The sequence below is a fragment of the Lepidothrix coronata genome, unplaced genomic scaffold, assembly GCF_001604755.1.
Source record: "Lepidothrix coronata isolate B3197 unplaced genomic scaffold, Lepidothrix_coronata-1.0 Scaffold23, whole genome shotgun sequence".
NCBI lineage: Eukaryota > Metazoa > Chordata > Aves > Passeriformes > Pipridae > Lepidothrix > Lepidothrix coronata.
In genome coordinates this window covers 1701777-1726389 of record NW_016690203.1, presented here as the reverse complement: position 1 = coordinate 1726389, position 24613 = coordinate 1701777, and the positions used below count along the sequence as shown (strand labels likewise).

Sequence of the window (24613 nt, the reverse complement as noted above, 5' to 3'; positions counted from 1 at the left end):
GTGAAAACAGTATATTTTACAGCTACATTTGCAAGACCCTTATTGTATACTGGATTTTCATGCAGTCCAAGTCATTTCTAGTAGCTGATATAGCATAAAATATCCACTACTGTGAGAAAGATGCACTTGAGCATGCTCCAGTGGAAAGGTGTGTTATTTTGATCTCTTCTGGATGTGGGACTGGTGGTGGGAGCTTGTTAATGGAGTTGTGGCGCTAAGAGTTATTTTTGTTCAGTTCTCCAATTCCTCCATTTTTGTATTAAAAATAGATTACTTTCACTACAAAAAGTTATTAATATATCTTGTCAACTTAATCTAGCATCCTTAATTTTTCCTCTAGTAGAAAATAAAGCATAATTGGGCAAAAAAAAAATTTTAAAAAAAGGTGAAGGTATCCGCTTTAAGAATGTCTAAGTAATAGTTTTACTTTGCCATTTTACTACAAATGTACCTAAAAGTAACTGAAGTCCAACCCTTAATCATGCAAACCACATCAACTGGGTATAAAATAAAATATCTGGTGGGATCTCAAATATCTTTTATGTCGTGTTTTGATTGATGGAAAAATCATGTACTCTGTTTCTGCTGTACTCTTTCAGGACTGCAAGCTAGTTTAATGCTAATGATTCAGCTGTTATCCAGCTAAAGAAAATAGGCTGGTGAGGTTAAGTAAGACCACAGTCAACATCAGTTAATGCAGTGTTGAATGTGTTGCCTGTTTGGTATTATAAAGAATAAAGAAAAAACGATGTCTAGCACCTTCATTTAAAAAACACACCAAAGTGTCCCCCACCCAAGCACACTAACGAAAAAAAATCCCAGAAAACCCAAATAATAGGAAGTTCCCGAACTCTAAGAAAATCACTGTTTAGGCACTAATGTTATTAATATCTCCTCTGAACTAATTGTTTATCTATCTTACTAGATGATCTCAAAGGTCTTTTCTAATCTAATTGGTTCTGTGATTCTGTGATCTTTGTCTGTGCTGTCCTTGTTTGGTCAACCACATTCTTTAAGATGAAACTCCAAGTCTTTCCGTTAATGTTTAGATTCCTTTGACTATTACGACTTTGGAAGTTCTTGTTGTTGCATCTTTGTCTCCTCTCCAATGAGCAGAGGTTGACCATGGATGAAAACATTGAATTTACAGCTTATCTCTTGATCAGTTCTCTTCTGCTGACAACTTCTTGCAATTGTCCTTTGAAAAGGGAAGGAGCCCCTTCAAACTTTTATTGCCTTTGATTCATTCAGATGGTTCCCTTTTGCTGCTCTTGTTTGAGTCATAACAAGGAATATGCCATGCCATTGGGCTTGAAATTAGTTACCTGTTGCATTCAGTGGATGTACAGTTCCAGTAGCTGGAAAAGTAAAGCAGATACTACCTTGTCCTGGAAACTCATCCCAGATTTTGGAATTGGGACTCTGGGGTTGTTTTCAGAGACACAATGACTAGTTACATGACCTGAGCCTACCTGCATGGTCTTGCTGGGGTTTTATTTTTAATATCACATAATGCCATGGAGCAGAGAGCATGTTTTTTGTGACAGACATGGGCTATGGTGCAGGGGCTGTTTGGGCAGGGCTGGCTGTAGGAAGAATGGGAGCTGCTGGAATTGCAGCCCCCAGCATTGCTTCAATGGCCTTGGCACCCCAAGAAGGGCACCAAAATCGAGGAGTGATGGCAAAGGTCAGCAGGCTCTCAGCATCAGCAAAAGCTCAGATCTTCATTCATTACTGAGCAGCTAGAGCGACAATGCAGCCTTTTTCCATGGAGTATTTGTGGCCCTGTCCACTGTCCATTGTATTGATTTCAATGAAATTTCAGTGTGTACTCAGAATTAGGCACTTCTTTGCTGGGTGCCCTCAGGAGAGAGGGTTTCCTCAACTGGGGCCAAACATGTACTCTGTACAGGGCATCTTCTGACCCAGAAGGTCAGCTAGAGCTTCTGAGTGACTCTGAAGGGATATTTTTAATTGTTTCATATCTTGTTTTGTTTTCAGGCTCAGCAAAATAATCTGAATATATGTTTGTGTAAATGCATAAAGGAAAAGCTGGCAAAAGAAGAAGCTTGTTATACATTGTGATTCAGGTGCTGCAAGTGCAGAGTCAGACTGTGTTGCCATTGATTTGAGTGAATGCAGGGGCAACCTGTCCAGCCATTTTGAATGAATAAATTTTATTCCCATATAGAGAAAAAAGTAGCTGGTATAAAATTGAGGCATTTTTGCTGATATGATATATAACTTGTAAAGTTATTGTGTGTTTGCTTAATTATAACCTCAAAGTAGAGGACAATTTTCTTCCTTTTAATGGAAATCACAGCACAAGGAATGAGGCACAAATGGGACCCAGGGAAATACCAGATCACAGAAGCCTTCCTGAGTCTGACAGCTTTGGTACTGTAGTCTTCAGATAAGGTGTATGCAACAGCAAACTCTGAGTCATTTTAATACTTACTGTCTGGGGGTAGGAATTATCTACTTCTGGGCTACTTCCACTCAAAACCTTGTTTTTGTTGGAGTTCTTCATATGAGCTTAAATTATGTGGGTTTTTTGTTTATATTTGTTCACTTTTTTTTTTCATGATCTGATGCAAATTTGTTTTCAAAAAGATAAAGTGATGAAACAGCTCTATATCCTCCCTTTGCTCTTTGGCAAGGTCAGAGTAGGGACAGCATCAGGAAGGACCCCCCTCCGCCTCCTATCCTGGCAGGTTTCTAGGCTAGTGCTCTGCTAGTCTGTCTGTTAAACCTAGTGGTATTAATAACTATGCAGACTGAAAATTCAGATATGCTGCCTTTCCTTTGTTGCAGGAGGAAGCATTTTTTGCTGCAGGTCTGAGAAAGGGCAGACTGGCATGGAGAAAGAGGTAAGTGAAGAAAAACCACGCTTTGAAAAGGAAAAGTTAAAGGGACTATTCCTACCATTGCTATTTCATAATATTATTTGTAGTGTGATGGGAGGGAAGTCAGCAGACGTATAGGCTCCTTTATATCATTGACAAGTCAAGGGGATGATTAACGAGAGTACCAGACAATGTAATGGTAGGAGAAGGCCCAGAGAAGTTAAACAAAAGTGCCTTCAGAATTTAGAGAATTCCCATGATCCATAGTAGGACCTCATTGTGCTTGTCTACTGTTTCTATTTTTGATTAGATTTATAAACACAGCAGCACATATTTTCATGTGGCTCATAGCCCCAGGGCAGAGTGAGATTGACTGCGCTGAAACTGTGAGGCTTGTGAATTTCGGGCAAGGGATGGAGTGAAATAAGTAGTGTAATTGTTTTTGTGGAGTGACCGTGGGACCTCTTCTGTTCTGAATTACACATGGTTCAACCCTTTGACCCAACCAACCTCGGCAATGCCTGGTAGATCTCCTAAAGCTGTGCTGAAAGGTCCTATCAGTGACATGTTGGAACATTATCTGTCATGTGAGATGTGTGCCAACAACCATATTAAACTACATTAATTACTAGTGAGGCCATGTTTGTGACAATCTCAACTTCATTTAACCCATCATCATGTTAGTTATTGTTTAAACAGGAAGTACAAATGGGGACAATTTATGAAATCAAAATGCAGCACCAATGTTTTCTTTAATAAATTGTGTGTTTTACTTTATTTCCCTTCTAGGTTTTTTTTCACCCCTGGCATTTTTGTTCTTGTCATCAGCTCTGCAGCTTGAGTTTTTTGAGGGCTTTTCTATTTTAAGAGCAAGCAATGAAAAGCCTACTTCTCAGTAACTAAATGAATACACCAGTGAGATTGTTGTTTCTTTAAATGCAATTGTAAATGATACTGCAGTTGACTGAAAGCACTTGTTTTCTAGCAAGAAGCAAACATGCTAAGATAGTTTGTGTATGACTGAAAGATCATACGTGGGTTACTTCCTTGATGTACACCTTCACTGCTTTACACTCCAGCTACTGGGACTCTGCATAGCAATGCTTTCACATCTCTGGATCAGGAGTGGAGCTTATATTTCTTTTTAGTTGTATGAAAATAATTTTCTCACAGGCCTGACCCTCTAGGTGGCAAAGCTTACTGTGAGTCCTCAAAAGGCACCCCAGTTTGTAGAAATTCAGAAGGACTCTTTGCACCTGATTGTTTTCTGAAACAATTCTGAATTTTATAGGGGAAGAAGCCAAAGCTCTCCCATGTGCTCCTGTGTGGCCAGCATACAGGTTCAATCATGTTTAGCCGTGCCTGGTATTATATTAGACTAGAGACATGGGGTTACATCTTCTACCTACACACTGAGGTGCTCTTTTACAACAGGGTTTTCCTTTTGCCTTATTGTCTAGCTAGAATAGGCTTAAACAAAGTGGAGGTTTATTTGTTTATTTATTAATTGCTGCAGAGTCAGCTCAAAAACCATTTTTGACCCTAAGAAGTGTCATTCTCTTTAGCAATGAAGAGTTTGCTCTCTGCAAAATCTAACATGGAGTGCTTAAAGCTGACAGGTGCAAATTACAAGCTGTTTCTCTTTGGCTGCCATCCCTTAAATAGACAAAGTAATAGTCTAGGAGAAGGGAAGAGCATTCAGCTCCAGCTGCATAAAGGAAAGACTTAACAGGGACTTAGCAGCTGGTTGCAAGAATTAAATGCTGTAAATAGAAACTAAGGCATTTGTGTGTGTGTGTTCACAGAGGAATATGTGTTTAGTAAGGCTCCATCCCTTTTTATTCAAGAGGATCATTCTTTGAAAACTGTGTTCTGCTTTATGTTGAAAGGCTAATGCTCTCACTGAAGTGAATGAGAACAGAAGCCAACATACCTGTTCCTGTTTACCATCATTACACTCCTTAGAGCATTTCAGGAATTATTAGGTTCTTGGAGCCCTACCAGATTGACAATATTTCCAGATACTTGTCTTTTGGTTGTGTTCAAACAAGGCCTCAAAGGAAAAAAACAACAACAAAAAAAAAAACCCACCAAACCAAACAAAAAAAAAAAACCACCAAAAAAACCCCAACAACCAACAGCAAGACAACCAACCTACAAACAAAAGCATAGATGAATCTGCTGAGCTAGTTTGCTGATGTTAGAAACAGTTGTTCATATTAGGAACACCTAATTTAATTTCATGAAAGAGACATAACATGCCAGTATGTGTATGAATCTAAGGTATGCATTTCCTAAAAGGAACTAAAACTCTGTCATTCCAAAGTTGCTCTTCTTTTTGACTTCCAGCTTGCATGGGGACTGCTGTCTGGAAGCAGTAACTTTAACTTTAACTCTAAGGCTGCTGATGAGGTCTGTCTGTGTGATCTTCGTAAGCAGATAAGGGTAGGGAGACAGCTCAGAGCAGAGCTTGTTTACAGCAGGACAGAAGAAAACAGCTAGACATAAATGAGGGCTGACGGTTTCATGAAGCACAATTGGTTGATCACAGATTCAATATGACTGCCCTGAACTGAGCGATGATCCGTACAGTATGCAAAATTCACTTTCTTGCTGGTCTGTGCCCACCAGCCTTCCAGCAGCTTTCCCAGAGCCCCTCAGCCACGGCTTTGAGTGGAACCAGAGCTGAACGCAGCATTGTTGTACCCAATTCCTTTTGACAACAATCACATTCTTTTAAAAACTTCATAGGTTTTAGTTGTCACTGGTTATAAATGAGGGTTTTTTCCCTCACCATTGCTGCTGCTGCTGCTGCTGCTGTTGTTGCGGTGCTCGCTGCTCTCCTGCAGATGTGAGTGCTGCAGGTTCTGGTACTCCCGATTTTCCTTTGTTTCAGTCAGTATCAGAAAGCAGGCGGTGCGTTTTAATGATGATGGTGTGCAAAAAAAAGCATTTAACGATTTAGGTCACTTTTTGAATGACATGGTTACTAGTCTGCACTGTGCTCAGACACTCCTAACTCCCCTTGTCTTTGCTGTAATGCAGCACACTCAAGATAAAAAGACAGTAAAAAAAATAGTTAAAAGGCAAGACTTTTTATTTTTCAGCAACTGTGATAGAGATTCGAGATAGGATGAATTGCTATCAGCAGCAACATCACCTTTTAAACTTGACTTTGCAAGCAAAGGACGTCCCCTTTGTGCTAGTTGTGAATGGACAGGTCTGATATGTTTGGTTTGTGGATGCAAGTTGTACCCCCTCCACCTCAGGTGTAAACCAGCATAGCCTTCATATCTCTTGAGGCTCTGGCCTCAAGTTGTGAAACTTCTTTTTTTTTTTTTTTCTAGGAATACTTTTTTTTATGTTTATTTTCAGATAATATTCTATAATTAGAATGGAGACTTTCTATATGGATGTGTGTTCACGTGCATTTGTCTAGGTATGCTCACATAACTGGACTTTGCCTGCAAAGAGCAAGTGGTCACTGAAAGAGTTTATTTAATTCACTATTGGAAACCTAAGTTTTGCAGATATGTGTGAACTGCTTAAAAAACATTTGCTTTTGACATAAATTTGCATAAATACATAAACTAACAAGTAGTGACTAATGATGAAATAAAGTGCCACTGGATAATTTCCTGCCTATTCTCTGATGAGAAGACAAAGTATCATAATGGTAGGGGGCTGGGGAAGGAAACCTAAAGTAAAAAGGGGGGAAAGAATGTTATTTACACTGCTTAAAGTTGCTCATGTGTAAAAGAGAGAAGGATGAGGAAATTGGCTGGAAATAGGTATGAAAGGAAAATGTCTTCTAATTTCCTCTGAAGCACAAAGTGACAAGAACACGTGTTGATTACACAAAGGCCACCAGTCAAATACTCTGTTATTCAGTTATGTTGAGAAGCAATCCTGGAAGAATTCCTCTCTGTAGTTGAAAACCAGGTATTGCTTTCATTCTAAAACATAAACTCATGAAAAATACATTTTAAAAACCTGATTGCATTAAGGGACAAGGGTATAATCTCTTTGTAGTAAGTAGGGATCATAAGCCTGTTACACCAACTACTTAAAAATATTAGTTTGCATTTGACTGAAGTGAATGTAGTCAGTTGCGTCACTGAAAAAACAAAATTTGGTGTTAACCGTATTGAATAGCAAAAAAAAAATCCCCCCAAATCCAATACCCAAACAACCTTCCCCCTCCCAAACAAACAAACAAAAATGCCAAAACAAAACCCTGAACAATAAAATGCCCAAAACACAGACCTACACAAACCCATTCCAAAACATCAAACCCCACTACACATCTGTATTGTATGTGGGGAGGAAGAATATATTTTTTTTCTTCTTTTTACTGTGAAAGGAGCTTGTGCATTTTACAGACTGAAACAGTTGAAAACTGACTATAGTCAATATAGTGTGCAATTAGTTTTGCTAGGGAAATCTGACATGGAAAAAGAATACATGGAATATAATACAGATAATCTTAATTCCATCAAAGTTACAGATGTGTACTGTTTTATATCATTGAAAATTTGTCCCAGAATTTTTGTCTTGATATTGTTTTCTTTAGCTGTTAACTTAAATTTTAAGGTTTTTTTGTGATGATTATTCACAGCATAATAAGGATAATTATCACACTGCAGTGTTACAAATACTCTGGAATCTTTAAAAGTGACTAAATTAAAATTTTATGGCATGCAGGAATGCACCAATGCTTTAATATTGCAAAACAGGTATCATTTTAAAGATACTAACTGAATGAATATGTATTTTTGAATGATTTTTCAGTTGTGAAAAAATCAGAAGCAGTAGGGTAAATTTCTGAATCTATTGAACTCATGTCAAAATTATCATTAACTTCAGTTGTTCTGCATGTGGTTTGTAGGAATTATTTCTCTTATTGTATTTATTTATTGTAGCTTTCAGAGTGTTTCTGGTCGTTTTCACACATTTGCTTTTTAGTAGGATATTAGTCTTAATTTAGAGGAAGTCTTAATTTAGAATTTAGAAGAATATATTTCCAAAATAACATATATGTCCGTCTGCATATATACATGTATAACAATGAAAATATTAATATCTATATTAATCTGTCAGTGGTATGGTCCAGTTATTTTTGACAGATTTATTGATTGTATCTGCTGCAAGCACTGTTTTTCTACTGGAAATTGACACCCACAATCAAATGGGAAAGATGGATGCTGCAAAAATGCAATTTTTCAAGTATTCTTGTAATTAATCCTTTTGTATTGACAGTTTCCAGGAACTATGTTGCCAGGAGTGGTCTTTATCACTGAACAATTAAGCAACTGGCTTGAAAAAATAATGCTGATTTTGGAAACTACCATGTGATGTTCTAAAATAAATGGGTCTGAACTGTTTTCTTACTTTGGTTTTGGCTTTGATGAATACTCCCAGATGTGCTTTGGTTTGATAATCTTTGCCTGTTTTGATTGTCAGCATCTGTGATAGGGGTCTGTAGCCATGTATGAGACCACGTGTGATGCTTGCCCAGTGCTGCTCAAGGTATTCTACAAAGCCAGTGCTTAGTATCTGGGCCTTCCTTAGGGTAATATGACTATATATTTTTTGAGCCTTGTTTCCCCACGGGAATTACTGTAAAACTTTTCACAGTTCAGGTCCCCCAAGATCTCCTGCTATTTAATTTCACTGTCATTGCATCTTTCTAATATTAAATGAACTTTTCATTGCTGTAATGAGTCTTGCTTCTTCTCTCCCCTGGACCATGATCAGTTTTTTGTGACACCTCATTTAAAATAGTTTTGGTGTTATTTTTATTCTATTGCGTTGTACTAAAGGGTAGAGCTCATTCATTTTTAGCTGCTCTATGATGAACAAATAAACTGGTTACGTAAGTGGACTTAGAAAAGAGGAGAACAGGGGATGTCAGGGAAGCCTGTCTATAAATACGCTACATAACCAAACTTTCCTAAATGAAATGCTGCCATTCTGCAAGTAAAATAAAGCAGTTGCTTTTGAATGTATACTGAAAGACAAGTCTTATAATGTTCTTCATTTGTTGAGGTTTCTTTGCATTAATTAAAATTGGAGAAAACAAAGTATTTTAATGTGACCTTCATTTGGCATTTGTTTTAACTTTTCTTCTATTTTATTTAATTCTTCCACTTCTGTTGTTCAATTAGTGTTTGACCCCTTTAGCAGAGATTTAAATTAAATGACATTTCAATGCCATCCCATATTTAAAATACTGTGTTAGTTGTGGACCATAAAGGATGATCTTCGTTCTTTAGCTAATTTATTCATTTAACAATTTCCCTCCAGAAGTTCCAGCAGAAGGCTCTGAAGCAAACTAAGCAGAAGAAATCCAAGTCGGCTGAATTTCTGATGGGTGAGCCTTGCTTGATGAGTTATTGCTCATAATTTGTGTAAGGATTAATTAACTAATTACAGACAAATGGCTGTGGGCGAAATTTTGCTCTTGCTTGTCAGGGTGCAATTTGTAATTATTTTAATCATTTATTCTTTTTTTTTTTTTGAGTTAATTTTAACCTAATTCTGTTTTGGCGACATTTGAGGACGATACACTTGAGTCTTTCAGCTAAGGAATTACTAGAAGGAATTTTCTGCTTGTCATTGAAATACACTTTGCTATAACATGCTCTTCTGACCTCCTTGTTTTCTGTAGTAAAAGAAGAGAGAGCAGCAACAGAAGGCATTGAAAATCCAGCTTTTAACATCAGCAGCACAGATCTTTCAGCATATCAGCCTTCAGAAGAGAAAGTTATTAGACATGACAAGCCAGATAGCACCCTTGCAGCTCACCAACAAAAACTCGGGCTGCAAGCCCATGCTAAACCAAGAGGTGAGACATCAAACCTGATTAGCCTCAAACGCAGCGACAGTGGTTGTGTTCCCCATCCAACCTGCACACTCTGTGGCCTGTGCTGGGCGTTCCCATCCCGACATGTCCAAGCAGGCATCAGTGCAAACCCTGGGTAGGAAATCCAACATGCTGCCAAAAACGTGGATTGTCTAAATATTTAGAGACCCAGGCTTTGTCTCCACACTCAAATGACTCCCTGTGGTGGGGTGAAGGTTGTACAGGGCTCTCTGCCAGTGGGAGGGAGTGCAGAGAACCAGTGCTCATGGCAGTGCTTCCCCCTAATTTGGATTGAGTTGCGTTTTTGAGGAACTGCAGCCAGTCTGAGCACACAGATGCTGCTCCCTCACTGGCTCCCGAGCATTGAGTAGTTTTAAACAGCTTACAGATCCATGATTAATTGTTGTCCTTAGGTCTCCCATACGCCCTCAGTCAATCGGCATCTTGCCTCTGCTTCATCTTTCATTTTTTTTTTTCGGCCAGTTTTGCTCAGATACTTGGAACAGGGTCCTGTTCATTCGGCTTATCCAGGGGAGCAAACCTGGCTTTTCAGCTCAGTTTTGATGCAGCATCCAAAAGAGTTGCTGCTTCAGGAAGCAATTTCTGTTTATTATTTTGGTTTATCCAAACTATAGGAATATTCACTTGATGTTAGTTTTCCTTTTGCAGAAGTTTGATATCTTTTAACTTATTATTTAATTACTCCATTTTGAATTATTATTATTTCTGGATGTTATGAAAAATGGTTATTTTTACTTAGTAATGCAGTGAGGAAGAAGGTGAGAAAAAGAATTTAAAGGCATCTTGAGAACTGTGAGGAAAATCTTGGGCAAAGATTTAGCTTAAAACCAAAAATTCCTAAAGTCACACTCAAAATCTTCCCTAAATACCCATTTAAAAATTTACCTTATTGGAATGCGTGGTCTCATTAACTTCTAGTGGACTGTGTGCATGCATGAATATGCAAATATGCATCCAAGGGCTGAGACCTCCAAGGTACTAAAATAACTAGTCTGGCTTTGAACAGCCCTGATCACCCAGTGTTTTCTGTCAAACTTGTGAGTTGCAATGCTGCTTGCTAAGTACTCTTGTGTGCCAGCTCAGGTATTTAAACGGGGAGGTGCAGCCTGGTGAGCAGACCTTCAGGCATTCACTTCTAAAATGTTGGACCTTGTTGTGTTAAGATTTTATCCTTGTGGGACTGGAGAGCCCACGGCTCCTAATGGCTTCTTGCAAAATTAGGTTTGGCTTTCCATTTAGCCTTCATGTGACTCTGTGCAATGCTACACGGAGCAAGAATTCTTCGTCTTTCCTTTGCAGCCTGTCAGAACAGTGATTAAGCAGACAAAGGGATTGATTGTTTTTTAATGAAATAGTCTATCTGGCAAAAAATGAAGTCAGGCTCGCTGGAGACTATCCATGCTTTCAGTTGCCTCTTCAGAAATTCATGAATAGTTCCCTCAAGAAAACAACACATTTTTTTAAAAGCCTGAAATGCGTTTTTAAACATTTTGATTTTTCATCCTAAGTAGCATTTTGTTCAAAAAAGCCTAACTGAATATAATCTTTGTGAAAGGACTAGAAATTGTGACATTTCTCCTGGAATGCAATGCCTTGATATGTTGCTAAGTGTTTCTGTAATGAGAAAGGAAATCTTGCTGAGAGTTGGAAAATTTTGTTTCCCAACACTGTGTCTCCCTCCTCGACCTTCTGTTCATCCAGCTAACCAAAAGATCAGTTATTCACATGGCTCTGCCTCTAAGTTAAGCAGCTATTAAAAAAAATAATCATCCATTTATATCATCATAAAAAAGTCTAGATTGGAAAAGATCTCTAGAGATCATCTGGTCCAATCTTGCATAAAATTATTCTTAGTCTAACTTGTGTCAGGACTTGTTTGGCAGTCACAAGGATTAGTTCAAAGTTATCAAGGGCTGTTGATAAAACAACATCTTCAAGCCTGAAACCTGGGAAAAACTTTTCAATACCTCATGAGCTAATTTTCCCCATTCCCAAGTGTAGCAACTCTTCATTAAAGAGGGAAAGAGAAAAGCCAACTGCATAGGTAAGTATAGTATCACATTAATGTAGTAATGTATAAATGGTCACATTTCACAGTCCTCAGTGAAGACTAGGTCTACAGGTAATGTATTTCTTCATGTATCAGTCTGTTGAGGTCTGGGTCCTCCAGAGTCCAAGGGGTCAGTTCCTGAGCCTTCCTTTCTTTACTAGCTCCATGTTCATAGAAGCTTTACATAGCTGGTGCCACTTCAGCTCATAGCAAAACCACATGTGGTATTGAAAACTACTGCCATCCTCTATCACAGGGGAAACTTCCACAGTATCCTCTCCTGCCCTTCAGCTCCTAGGAACCACTATGCCGTTCACAAGAAATATTTTAGCACAGAATTCTCCCTGTTTTCCCCCTAGGAGGCAAGACTCGTGCCATGCTGGAAGGTATTTGTTAGGAGGATCTGCCCACACACCAAGCACAAAAGCATAGCCTGTGTAAAATTAGTGTTTTAGGCCCTATAGTACTCCCTTTTCCTTTTCTCCCTTTTTTCTTCCCCAGATATTAATAAAATACTCTACTTTTTGGGCTTACCTCCCCTTCACAGCTGTTGGGTGCTCTTCCAGCTTTCAGCCCTGAGGTTTAGGTTCAGTTCCTTGCTCAATGGGGAATGGCATTTGTCAGTTCTAATGCTTAGTGTTAAACTGTACAACTTAAAACCAGTTATAATCTTAAACACAACTATTTAATCACAGGAGTTAGCAGAATACAGGTTGAGAACACTATATGAACATCAGGCTGGATTTTCAGGCTAAGCACTTGGAGGCAAGGCACTGAGACGGCATTGCCTTTCCATTATCTTTCCACACATCACCTGCATTGTTAATAGCAGCAAATAATAGCTATGGTTGCTGTCCTTTCCTCTACCTTGCAACAGTGTCACAGACTGTTCCTCTGTCAGCAATTGCTAGAGGGAAGTGTTCTCTAGAAAAACCTCCACCTACTTTTGAGAAGTCTTGCACACCTCCATGCTAAGGATATTGGGAAGTAGTGTAAATAGTCATCTGCATGTTCAAGACAGTCTTAAAACCTGTTCCTGGAATTTGCCTAAGTCTGCACAGGGGGTTGCTCTGCAGGACGTGCATTCCTCGGAGATTAAATAGCAAGTGGAGAGGTCCATGCTACTGTGATTTGCCTGCATCTACCCTCAAAGAGCTTAATTCACATGTATGATAGTCGTTTTCCATTCTCTTTGGTCCCATAACTTTTAGAATATCTTCTACAAAGAAGGGTTTGTGAACTGATTTTGTTTGCAAGAACCTTATTATATCTTTTTGGTATGTTTATTCAGAGACTTTTTCACTTTTCAAACCAGATTAGTGGGGATTATTCTTGTGATTAAGAGTGCATCTTGTGGGGAAACTGAGGCAGAGCATGAGTCCTCTGCTGTCACCCTGCAGAAGAGGAAATAAAAATAAAAGCTTTGATAGCTGGTCCATTCCTCTCTTTATTAGGCCATTCTGTGTCTTTCACTGTCCTATTTTCCATAATGGACAAAATTCCATTTTCATCATCATTTCATCAACAGTAGACCATTGTTCAGGACTAGGCAATTGAGTAACTCTCTGCTGAATGCTTTCCATGATCGGTGAAGACCTGATACTGTTGTTAAATGTTGTAGTGGCCCAGGGGAACTGGCTGACTATTTACTCAGATTAATCTCCTGATTTTTCAGCCAGCTAATTGGCTGCAGTGGTTTCCTACCCTGTTTTCTCTTCTGGATTCTATGCTGACTCTTTGCTAATTGCTCCCATCACCTTCATCTATTTCACATATTGTTTGTGAAATTAGGTTCATCTGGCAACAACCTTATCTTTGCCACAATTATGCAATTCTTTTTATTTCTTAAAATACTGAGAGTTTCCTCGTGGCTAGATCTGACCAACTCTTCTGCCTTTCTTCTTCTCATCAAATACTGAATTTGCAGAGATTTTCATGTTGGCCATCTCAATGGGAGGTCTAATAGACAAATTTCCCTGGGAAAAACATTTGGGATTACATCATCCGAATCTGCAGTGACAAGAACCTATGTCCACCAGCTTCTCAGTTTTCAGACACCTGATCTGAAGGTGAGCAAATATCAGTTTTTCTCTCTTCTCCAGAGGGGTTTAAGCCCAAAATACTTTGTAGAGTGTCCTAATGTTCAGGCTGGCTTGATAAGGTCTCTGCCCAGCAAAGGGCTTCCAGCAAACTGTCATGAGAGAAGTACCAAACCTCTAGGAACTATGCTCTCTTTTTGACAGAGAAGACAAGGGCATTGCTCAACTTCAGGAGGAGGATATATGTCATAAGCAATCTCTGAACACAAGACTACCGTACTTAGCATTTTATTGTAGGCCTGTAAAGCAAATGTTAATCTATTTTAGCATTTGATGCATTTTGTCCTCAGCTACTGTGTTTAGAAAGTGTGCAAGTGGCTTACATCGGTTTGTACTATTTAGTCTTCACCACAGACACAGAGGTACACAGATTTGGTCCAGCTAATACTGCATAAAGCCTTGTGGAATGGCACTTGTCACATTGCCACAAGATAGATAAAATTTCCAAGTCAATCCTACAGAGAATATACATGTCAGATCAAATTAGAATGTGATCTTTCTGGGGTGTCAAACACACATGCAAGCTGCAGAGTCCAGGGATGGGGCTTTTTGAGCATAGTCCCACTGCACAGTCTGCCTTGTAAGCTGGTGGTTGCATAGACACCTTTGGAGACTGTGATGATTTGTGGCTTTTGTGTGGAAGATGGAAGAAAGGCTAGTTGTGTTCTCCTATCTCCTGTGCACTTGTAAAAGACTAGAGGCAGTCTGACCCCAAATATTAATGATTCAAGTTAAAATTGACTCCAGATGACAAGAAGCATTCATTTTTCCCACTATCATACCCTATACACAAATCTTTTTTCAAAACTAGATTATCTCCTAAAATCAAAATCCCTAATTAATTCTACTGTTTTATCTGCAACAGGCACTGTTAACATCTCATATCACGCTCCAATAAATTTGCCCACAGAGATTAACAACATCTGAGGAGGGAAAAAAAAAAAAGAAAAAAAGGAGGGAAAGAAGCTTTTTTCAATTGAAGACCAGGAACAATTCTTCTAATTAGCCCAGGTACAGAATGGCATTAACATGGCTGTACTGCTTCTGGGAACAAATTAGTGTCTATGTGGCGCTCTGCTGCATCACCTCCAAGCTGCAGAGCTAGGCTGGATGTACCTAACAGTACTGCATATGTCCTACAGTGAAAATCCCACTGTAAAATAGAGCATCTCCGCTCCCTCTCAAAAGCTAAAGTAGAGAGAAGCCTTTGCTAAGAAATGCTTATTGGCAAAGATTGTTCAACTATGACAGGACAATATAAGCCCTCTCTTGCTCAAAAATATAACTGGGCAAGGACCTTGATGTGGAAATATGCAAACGAAAAAAAGAACTTCGTGAAGGAGCCACGTGGGATATAAAATTGAAAGAAATATCAGCAGGTGCATTGAATTCAGTCCTTACAGAGAACTGGAGGCTGAAGCTTTTTTAACAGGGTCTAATTTCATTCCAAAGAAGTGGTAGGTGCCCACTGGCAAGACAGTAAAACAAGTGAGAAAATAGGCATCTGCTGGAAATTCATGTTTGTGCTGCATGTGAAGGAAATGGGAGCTTGTGACACTGACGATTTGTGTTGGACAAAATGATTTGCATAAAGGATGGGACCAGAAATATGAATCAAAACTGTACCCTTTTTTTCTTAAAGAATGGCAAAGTTTATATCTAATAATTCAAGTTCTATGTATGTGGTTCCATGCTTTCTGATTCCAACAGGGACTTTGAAATGGAAATGCCAAACCCCATATGCAAGGCATGATGGATCACCATGTATGCATAGGAATAAAAGGGTTGTCATTGGAAGTAATTTTGCGTTGAATTACACAATGTGTAATCCAATTGAAATCAGCAGAATGGCACAAGGTGTAATGTAGTGTGCAAAACGTGATCCATTGCATGCAATTTTAACAACAGGGATACCGTGCCACTCATCTAAGTAATGTGCTAAAATTGAATTTGTGAAAGGTAGGGGGAGAAGAATTGTGAAGAATGGATGCATTTTGTAATTGGGAAATACTTTTTCAGAAACAGACTGAATATATATTTTTAAGGCTAATTTATTACACTTGGAAATCGTTTGCTTCATAATAGTGCTGACAGATCCTCAAAATTTTGCAAGTTCCCTCACTGGCATAGAGTAGGACCAGCCAAGCCTGTCAGCCTGGGAGCACTCAGTACCCATTTTCCCCATTGACGTGTGTCACATTATCTAATAGTGTTCCTAAATAAACTCCATCATCAGTAAATCTTTTTCTCACGCCTTCGACCAACAGTGTGTCCCCAGGAAAAGTAGCAGGTTTCACACTGGCATCCCTTGGCAGAGTGCCCTCTGTTGCCTGCAGGAAAAAGAAAAAAGGAAAAAAAAAAAGGAAAAACCCCCACGAATTCCCATGCTGTACCTTTGCTTAAACATCAGCAAAAGTGGCAAGTCTTCCAGGAGTGGAATGGTGGGAAAAAATAGCGGGTGCCATGAGCGCAATTTGGTGTTTTTCAAGAGTCGGGGGCAGGCGCGGCACGGTCTGCGCTGCTTAGCTCAGGATCGGCCCCTTTGCCAGCGTCCTGTCAAAGTTGACAAGTGAGTTTATTCAAGGCTTGCAATACAAACATAAGACACAGCTATCTGATTTATTCATTGCCTACAGTCTCTGCTGAGGATAAGGAAAATGACATATGATACCTTTAAAACTTTTTAAAAATTGAGAAGTAGCCTAGTGTTGGTAGTGTGTAACAAGCTGTGTTTTCAAGATAAATTCTACTGTCCAGTCACTTGCTTGCTCTTCAGTTTGAGGATGCCATTAGCCATAATTTTTCGTTGAATACTGATAGGTATTCATGAAAGCTCTATGTAAAACTCGCTACCACTTTCCCATATATTTGGTAATCTGGAATAAAGGTGCACTTCTCAAGAATGTTATTTTAGATCTACAATAGAAAATCTTTATCTATACTTATAATATAAACAATAATGTTAAATATAAATCTAAAATAACAAAAGAGTCTTAATTAAGGCATTCAGAAGTTATTTAGACTGAACTAAGTTATATATAGATTTAATTAAAAGTATTTGTAACGGACATGAGCTGAGGTAAATATCATGGTGACAAATATCATGGTTCAGTAAGGACAATTAAAAACCCAAACTAAAAGTATAACTTCTGGTTAGCTCACAATAATCCTTTTTTTTTCCTTGCCAAGATGAGACTGGAGACCTAACATTGTTTTATAGATTATGTATCAATTCACTATACGACTATAGTTTTATTTTTAACATCTTCATAACCTTTAGGTCTAAGTAAATCTAGCAACAAAAAAATTTGGAATAAAAAGTCATATTTTTTTTTGTGAAAGTTTCAAACTTTCCTACATTATTTTACACTTTTAAATCATTGTTCAAATGAAGTAAGAACCTATAAACTCACTGGAAACCAAATCAGTTTTTCACTGTCCATGAACTCTCACTATTTATGCAGTTTTGGTTGATGATTTTTGTTTCTCTTTACTTGTGCATTCTGTGAGATTTTTTAAGGTGAAAGGCTTCTTTTCCCTCTCTTATTCTAGAATTCTTTTGAATGAATTTTTTAAGGTTCTTCAGAGATGTTTTTCAAAGTACAGAATAGAAGCAAAGGCCTACATCTATAAAGAAGAAACTTGCAGATATCAAACTTTATCAGTGTAGGTACTGAATCATGAAAATAGGTGAGTGGGAGTGCTAGTCACGTGACCCACCATGAGGGAAGGTAAGTGAAGTTGTTGGAAATGCAGGAGGTCGGACCGTTGTATTCCCTTTCTTTTGGTCCCAAGTCTTAGTTCTTGCTGGCCAAATTGAAGTGTGCACCTCTCTTAGATGGGATCCAAGTCTGACCCCAGGATGCTGCTTTGGCTGTCATAAAGAAACCCAGAAATATGGCAACACAGAACCTTAAGTTTGATCTGCCCAAAGGGCCATATCTGTTAAGTAAAATGAGAAGTATTCCTAGGGAACTAAGTTCATTTCTGTTGAATGAGTGAGTTCCTTAACAGGGATTCCTGTTGAAATCAATGCTTTAAGAGAGGTTTGGGAAAGGAGAACTACACTTTTCCATGTCCAGCTGCTCTTCCAAGAGCACTTTGTGTCAGAATGCTCTCTCAGACTGGGATTTCATCTTTCCAAAATGCCTCTGTCTTATTCTATCTTATGCAAAAGGCTTTTATGAGTTGCCTTATGTATTGGCTCTGGCTGAGCTTGAGTTCGTTTCCTCATAGTAGACCTCACAGTGCTGTGCTTTGCATTGGCAGCTAGAAGGGTGTTGATAACACACCGTGTTTTGGCTACTGCTGAGCACAGCACCAACACTGTAACATTCCTCCCCCCAGTTAAGGGCAAAATCCTGGGAGGGGACACAAGTAGGCCACCTGACCCAAACTGACCAAGAGGATATTCCATACTGTATGACATCAGCTCAGATATAAAAGCTATGGCAAGGAGCAGGAAGGCAGGCATTCATTGTCTCCAATGGCTGCCAGCTGAGGAACCATTACGCGTGCTGAAGTCCTGCTTCTTGGAAGTGGCCAATCATCACTGCTGATGGGAAGTAGAGAACAAACCATGTTATCTTTTGATTTGCTTTTGTGCGTGCAAGCTTTCATCTAGCTTCTGCTTTAATAAACTGCCTTATCCCAACTCATGAGTTGTTTTCCATCTTCCTTTCTCCCCTGTCCGGCTGGGAAGGGGAGTGATAAGAGTGGCTGGGTGGGTACCTGGCACTGAGCCAAGGTCAACTTGCCACACCTTAGTAATGCCCGGAAAGGTTCTATCAAGTCACTGGTAGATGTGTTGACCATGCTGCTGTCTGAAAAGGGACTTATTACATAGCAAGGTAAGTTTGCACAGACCATAATCTGCATACTGTCTTCTAAAGAAAGATGGCTCATGCCAAATTTTTTTTCTTTTACCTTGAAGATCCAGCATCACTCTGAAAACAGGCACCAGTATTATTGCTTATTCAAGCTTTTAGTAATCAGTCACCTGGCTATTAATAATTCCTTAATTTTTACACTGGTCAGGAGACACTTAACAGATGAAATAGAGTTTTGTCTATTCTTTCATTAAACTAAAAAACTAAATCAATAGTACAATATGAATAGAATAGTTGCCTTTTATTCAAATGCCATGCTATATCTTTGATGTGTAATTGATACAGACAACCTGATCTCCTTGGGGAGTAGAAGATGATGTAGAAATGCAGCTTAGTCATGCCTTTTTGGTGTGGTATTCTCGGGACATAGACTGCATAATTGACTACAGACATCTTAGTTTAACAGGCATCTTTTAAGTTTCATCCAGTCCTAGTAATATGTATACAATCCCATGGGCTGCATCCAAGGATTATGCTAATTTTATTAGCAACTCCTCTTGCTTTAATTAAACTGTATAAATTCCCACCTGGTCACTGTTGTGCCAACACCCTTCTTTCCTTTTTTATTTCAATTTATAGATAATCCGTAGTTTTATACATCAATTCTGATTTCCTGAATGATCCATCACATTTTCCACATGAAATAACACAACTTTGAGGGATGAATGAGACCTCAAATTGAATTAATGGGTTTGAGGAAACCTCTGGGTCAAAACAAAGACCTAAGTTTCTAAAGTTGGCCAAGTCTTTTTAGGAGCAGGTATTCAAAGTAACTTGCTCTCTGAAAACACCAAGCTATATGCTGCTGTTCAAAATACCTACAAGCAAGCTCTGTACTAACATTTACTGTGTCTATACCACAAAGTAGAGCAATATGAATTCCTTAGTGGACTGTTAATTTACATGTTATACACTTTCAAATATTTCCGAAAGCAAATGTGAAATGATTAGTAATCCGTTCACATGCTCACAAAATGTTATTAGCAAAATGCCTTGGGCAGTATGTTATGTTGACTAAAATTGATAATTTTGTATTTTAAAACTAAAGCAACTCCCACTGCCCCTGACAAATTTTAGGACCTGCCCAGAGCCCGGACCTCCTGGTCACACCAGTTTTCAAGATGTGAGTTGAGCTGAGGGGGAAAAAGACCAAAACCACCACAAATGGCACCCCCCTCACACACACAGAGATATGACCTAAGGTTTGCAGTGATTTCAGCTCTTCTGAAAGCCTCATTAAAAGTCTTCTGTGGAGTCCTGCAGTTTAAAATAGCTTGCTATCTACAAAATCACTATGAAGAGGTGATTTTTGTGTTTTCCACTCATTCTGGTTGTGTAGGTTTTAAGGTGTGTACGTTGCACTGAAGAAATCAAGCCTGGTGGTTCTTTTTACTTTTACATAACTGTCTGTATTCAACTGCATGTGGTTCTGACAGAGCCAAAGCCCTGGACAAAATATCTCATACTCCTCAAACTGTTGAGGTTGTTTTTTCTTTAAAGAAGACCAAAGAGCAAACTATTTAATGGTATTTGTCAACATATCTCTGTTTTGAATAATGGTTTCCATGCCTTGCAGCCTCAAATATAACGTGACACTTCCTCCTAAATGCCAATTATTCTGTCCAGAGGAGTTGTCCAAAAGTCTAGTCCTCAAAGTTTCACACCAGACTCACATGGGATATTAAAATCCAATAAAAGCCGTTGTGATGGTAAGATTGTGCAAAAAAACTACGCAAGAGCTGAGTATTGTTTCTATGGGTGCAACACACTTTCCAGCAATTTACATTTACATCTATGAAGTAATTGAATAAAGAAATGGATCATCATTATCTTTTTTAGCACATAGGTGAAATATTTTACCAGCATATGAAGGGGTGTTCATATAACATCACCATGCTTTGTGCTAGAGAAAAACAATTACAGTGAATAAGGTAGAATAGCTCTGTTATTGCAGTACATAAGACTTTGATTACATACTGCCAAGATTCATACCAGCCTAGTAGTTGTTGACAGATAAAGTAACAAAAATGAAACTCATTTATTTTTTCTTTATTGAGACCTCAAGGTAAAGCAAATTTTCAGTTCTTGTACTTACTACATTGAAGGAACAGAGACTGACAGTCAAAATGTGCCAGTGCAGAAATATAAATTAAACCTAGTTTCATATCAAAGTTTCATTTAGTCTCTGAAAAGGAGCTGCTGCTTGGATTATTTTTGATCCTAAAACAAATACACTGTAGACAACCATAGGGTATCTAGGATGAATTAACCCCCTCACACATTTAGCTTTTATGTATTTGTCAGGATATAGATCAGTGTCAATTCAAGCGATTTAAAAATTTGTTATGGACATAATTATTTTACATCTTTTTTTCTGTTTAATTATCATTTACTGTGTTTGCAAACGCAGTAAACATGTGGATGGTTTTAATAGTGTAGCATTTTTACTGAAGAAAGAACATACTTTGAGGAAAAAGTCCATCCTCCCTCCTTGTATAAGGAAAATTCTGGCTTTTATCATGAGTTCCTCTAGGCAGCTAGATGCTGCATTATTTCTTGATAATTCTAACAAATGACTTTTTTTGTAAACTTGTTTATTTTCTAAAGAGCAGATAAAATGAGCTGTTAAAATAGAAAGTGCTAACATGATTTGATTTGCCCCATCAAAATCTTGGATTAGTTACCTAGTCCAACTGAGCATAATTGCAGTTCAGATTAATGAGGCAGTATCCTAGTATCTCCTCTGTAATTAAACACTTCTCTGGTTGAATACAGTATTAAAGATGCACCAGACGTTGAAACCTCAGTGGTGAAATTTAAAACTGTTGAAACTGGAGGGGTCAGCTGTGAAACACAAATTCCTCTGCGGTATGGATAATTCACTTGTACAATGTGTTTCAAGAATAATTTGGCTTATGTTGGGGGTGCTGGATTTTTTAAAAATTTTTCTTATCTTTCCATCATCTAAATTTGAGAATTTTTTCTCATTAGTTCCTGAGCAAAAGTAACATAAAGTGCACTTGTTTCCAGAATTACCTTTTCTGACCTTTCACAAGAAGATAATTGCAGTACCAGTAGGCTTAGAGGACTTGTTAAAAAAATTAAGCTTGTAAAGTAGCAAAAAATGCCCCTTTGCTTGCTGGTGTCGATTTCAAAATTAACATTTTAGTTCATGTGCTTCTAATAATCGCTGACCCTTACTTCATGTGCTTTCCACAGGAAATGAATACAGCAGAAATTACTTTGACCCGCTGATGGATGAGGAAATAAACCCAAGGCGGTGTGGGATGGAGGTCAGTGAAGAAGGTGAGGCAGAATTAAGTATGTAATTTTGGTGTCAGAATATTCTTTTCCATTCATGAAAATGAGGTGACAGAGATCACATATGCAGTTCTATTTAAATATTGAGGTTTACAATTTAAATTCTAAGCCTTAACTGCTCTGAACAGGATAGGCAGTATACATAGTCTTTGATCAAGGACAGTGAGTTAATGGGCGGGTAAAAATGAGGCTGCGCTGTATTCGCTCTGCTACTGTAGCAAAAAGAAGGGTGTTCCAAGAGTATTGTCTACATCATGTTCTCTTTAATTAATGAAGTTAGTCCAGAACTGAGCGCTAAGCTGCAGCTTTTTCGCAACCCTACTCCCAAAGTCCTCCTTGGAGAGCAATTTTATTACTGAGTTGAATGTGTGTTTGCCTAATAGAAGGAAACCCCAGACTGCACCAACGTGCATGAGGAGGCTTTTTTGTTATTTTTTTTTCCCCTAGTTTATCCGAGATGTTTAGCTTTGCTGTCTGGGGACGGCAGGGACAGGTGGGAGGGTGTGACTTTGCAGAGATGGAAGAACAGAAGTTATGCATAGGTGTGAGAGAGATTAACCAGGAGGTATTGTCTAGTAGAGGAAATTCTCCTCTGCTGTCCTGGCTTTTAGATAAAAAAGGGTGGGAACGGGCCTGCCTGAATTTGCACGGACTTAAGTAAGAACATCATCATGGTAATGAAGTGCTTAGCTATGCACTGAGTGCTTTGGCCCAGCTCCTGTTGTTAAGCCCTAACAACCTGATAGCATGCAAGATCCAGTTCTCCTGTGTTACGCTTCTATCCCTTTGTTTTTTTAAAGTGTGCACTTATTTGTACTGCAGAGACTCTCTAGTTGTGCAGATGTAGTCAGATTATAAAAAGTTATTTACAACAAAGGGTCTCAAAGTAGTTCAGTTCTGAAATTCATGAGAAACTTTGAGGGCATATGAAGGTTTTAAACTTTTGAGACAAAAACTTGTGTAACTTAAAAAAAACAGCCTATAATGCATATCAGTAACTTGAATATCTGTGTTCTGGTGAAAAAAAAAATCAGGGGTTATCAAGATTGGTTTACATCTCATCCCAATAACTTCCACATTCATTGTGTAGGACAGCAGTGTAATACCTTGGAAGTCAACTTCTAGCTCAGAGTTTTTAAATGAAAGATTTTTTTCCTGTTGGTCCTGCATTGGTTTATCCTGCAAGTAGGCTTTGTGAGTCAAGATCTGCTTCATAACCAGAAAATGAAAAGCAGATTAAATTTCTGTATCTGTACATGTGTGCCTAGTGGTAACATAAGGGATATATGGGAAGGACAGTTGTCACTGGGAGAAAATGTTCTCTTGACTGTGTTGAAGAGGCTGAGTGATACACTTAACCTTAAATGCTGATTTTGTATTTTGTGGTAAGGGTTCTATCTATTTACTTATTTTAAAATTGGGAACAGAAGAAGGCTCTTAGAAAGTCCATTGGGTTCTTGGTTTTGGAGTGGGGAGGCAGTTTTAGGCAATTGGATATCATGCTAAACCTGAGGTCCATGTGTAAACAGCTGTCCTTTGGTGTTCCTCCTTTTTTGTCCTGGCAAAAATGTCACTCATATGTTGATATAACACTTGCTTATTAAAAGTCTATTAGCAACAATATTGGCTTCAAGTACTTGGTTATGTTGACCTCTGCAGAGCAGTTATAATGGCATATTTACCAACACTTCTGCCAAGAGCAAGTCTTATACTTTGGAGATATTCAAAAGGTGCCTGGACAGGGTCCTGGACAATTTGACTCTAGGTGGCTCTGTTTGAGCAGGGGCAACTGGGCTAGATGGACTCCAGAAGTGCCTTCCCACCTTAACGAGTCTGATTTGGTGATACTCAAAAACCAGGCTCACTGGCTTCCTTTTCCTTGCAGAAGCGTTAAATAAGTTGAACTACATTTGTACGTAGTGGATGGAGATAAAAGGATGGTCAGAACTGCATGGTCCTGCATAATCATCCCCTAACTGGAAACCTTATCGATTTATCTCCTCTTTCCAGCTAGCAGCTTGCCACAAGCAAAAGCCAAAACCAGAAAAAAATGAAGAAATCAGGGCACGTTTTAAAGTTCCACTCTTCTTAGGGCTTAAGAAAGTCAGGCCCAATGCCCAAAGAGAATAGCTGGTGAAAAGCAAGTCTTCAGCCACTAATTCTTCTTTAATGGGTTATTTTGTGAAAATAAAGATGTTGACAATTATTTTTTCTACCTTTGATAAATTATATTTGTTCTGGACATTTTTCTGAGTTGATAATGCTCTGAGAACAAACAACTTCTCACTATGGATTTGCTTGACCCCTTCACCAGGGGGACATTTCAATGTTAAATGTAAAAGATTCTGTACTTTCCAAAGAGGTTTGCAGAAGCGACCACCTTCTTTGAATGCTCAGTATAACAGAAAACTTGGCTCTGAAATTTTGTGGTAAAGAAAATTTATTCTTTGAGATTCTTTCAAGCACTTAAAAAAAGCCACTCAAGGTTGCTTGTAGCTGTATTTCAATCCACCTGTCTTGTA

At 38.5% G+C, this 24613-nt stretch overlaps 1 protein-coding gene across 5 annotated transcripts in view; it reads left to right on the top strand.

Annotated features, from left to right (window-relative positions):
• LOC108494298 overlaps positions 1–24613 on the top strand; it is a 192121-nt gene that overhangs the window by 16443 nt on the left and 151065 nt on the right. For 4 of the 5 annotated variants that reach the window (XR_001873808.1, XM_017808657.1, XM_017808656.1 and 1 more), the window contains exons 2-5: positions 2815–2870; positions 9153–9219; positions 9517–9693; positions 21990–22076. Coding sequence is in view for 4 of the 5 variants with exons in the window: in XM_017808657.1 (XP_017664146.1) it covers positions 2859–2870; positions 9153–9219; positions 9517–9693; positions 21990–22076 (343 nt within the window). In the remaining variant the exon portion in view is untranslated. Of the gene's footprint in view, positions 1–2814; positions 2871–9152; positions 9220–9516; positions 9694–13758; positions 13852–21989; positions 22077–24613 lie in introns of those variants that run through there. The other variant, XM_017808658.1, reaches the window with a different exon arrangement.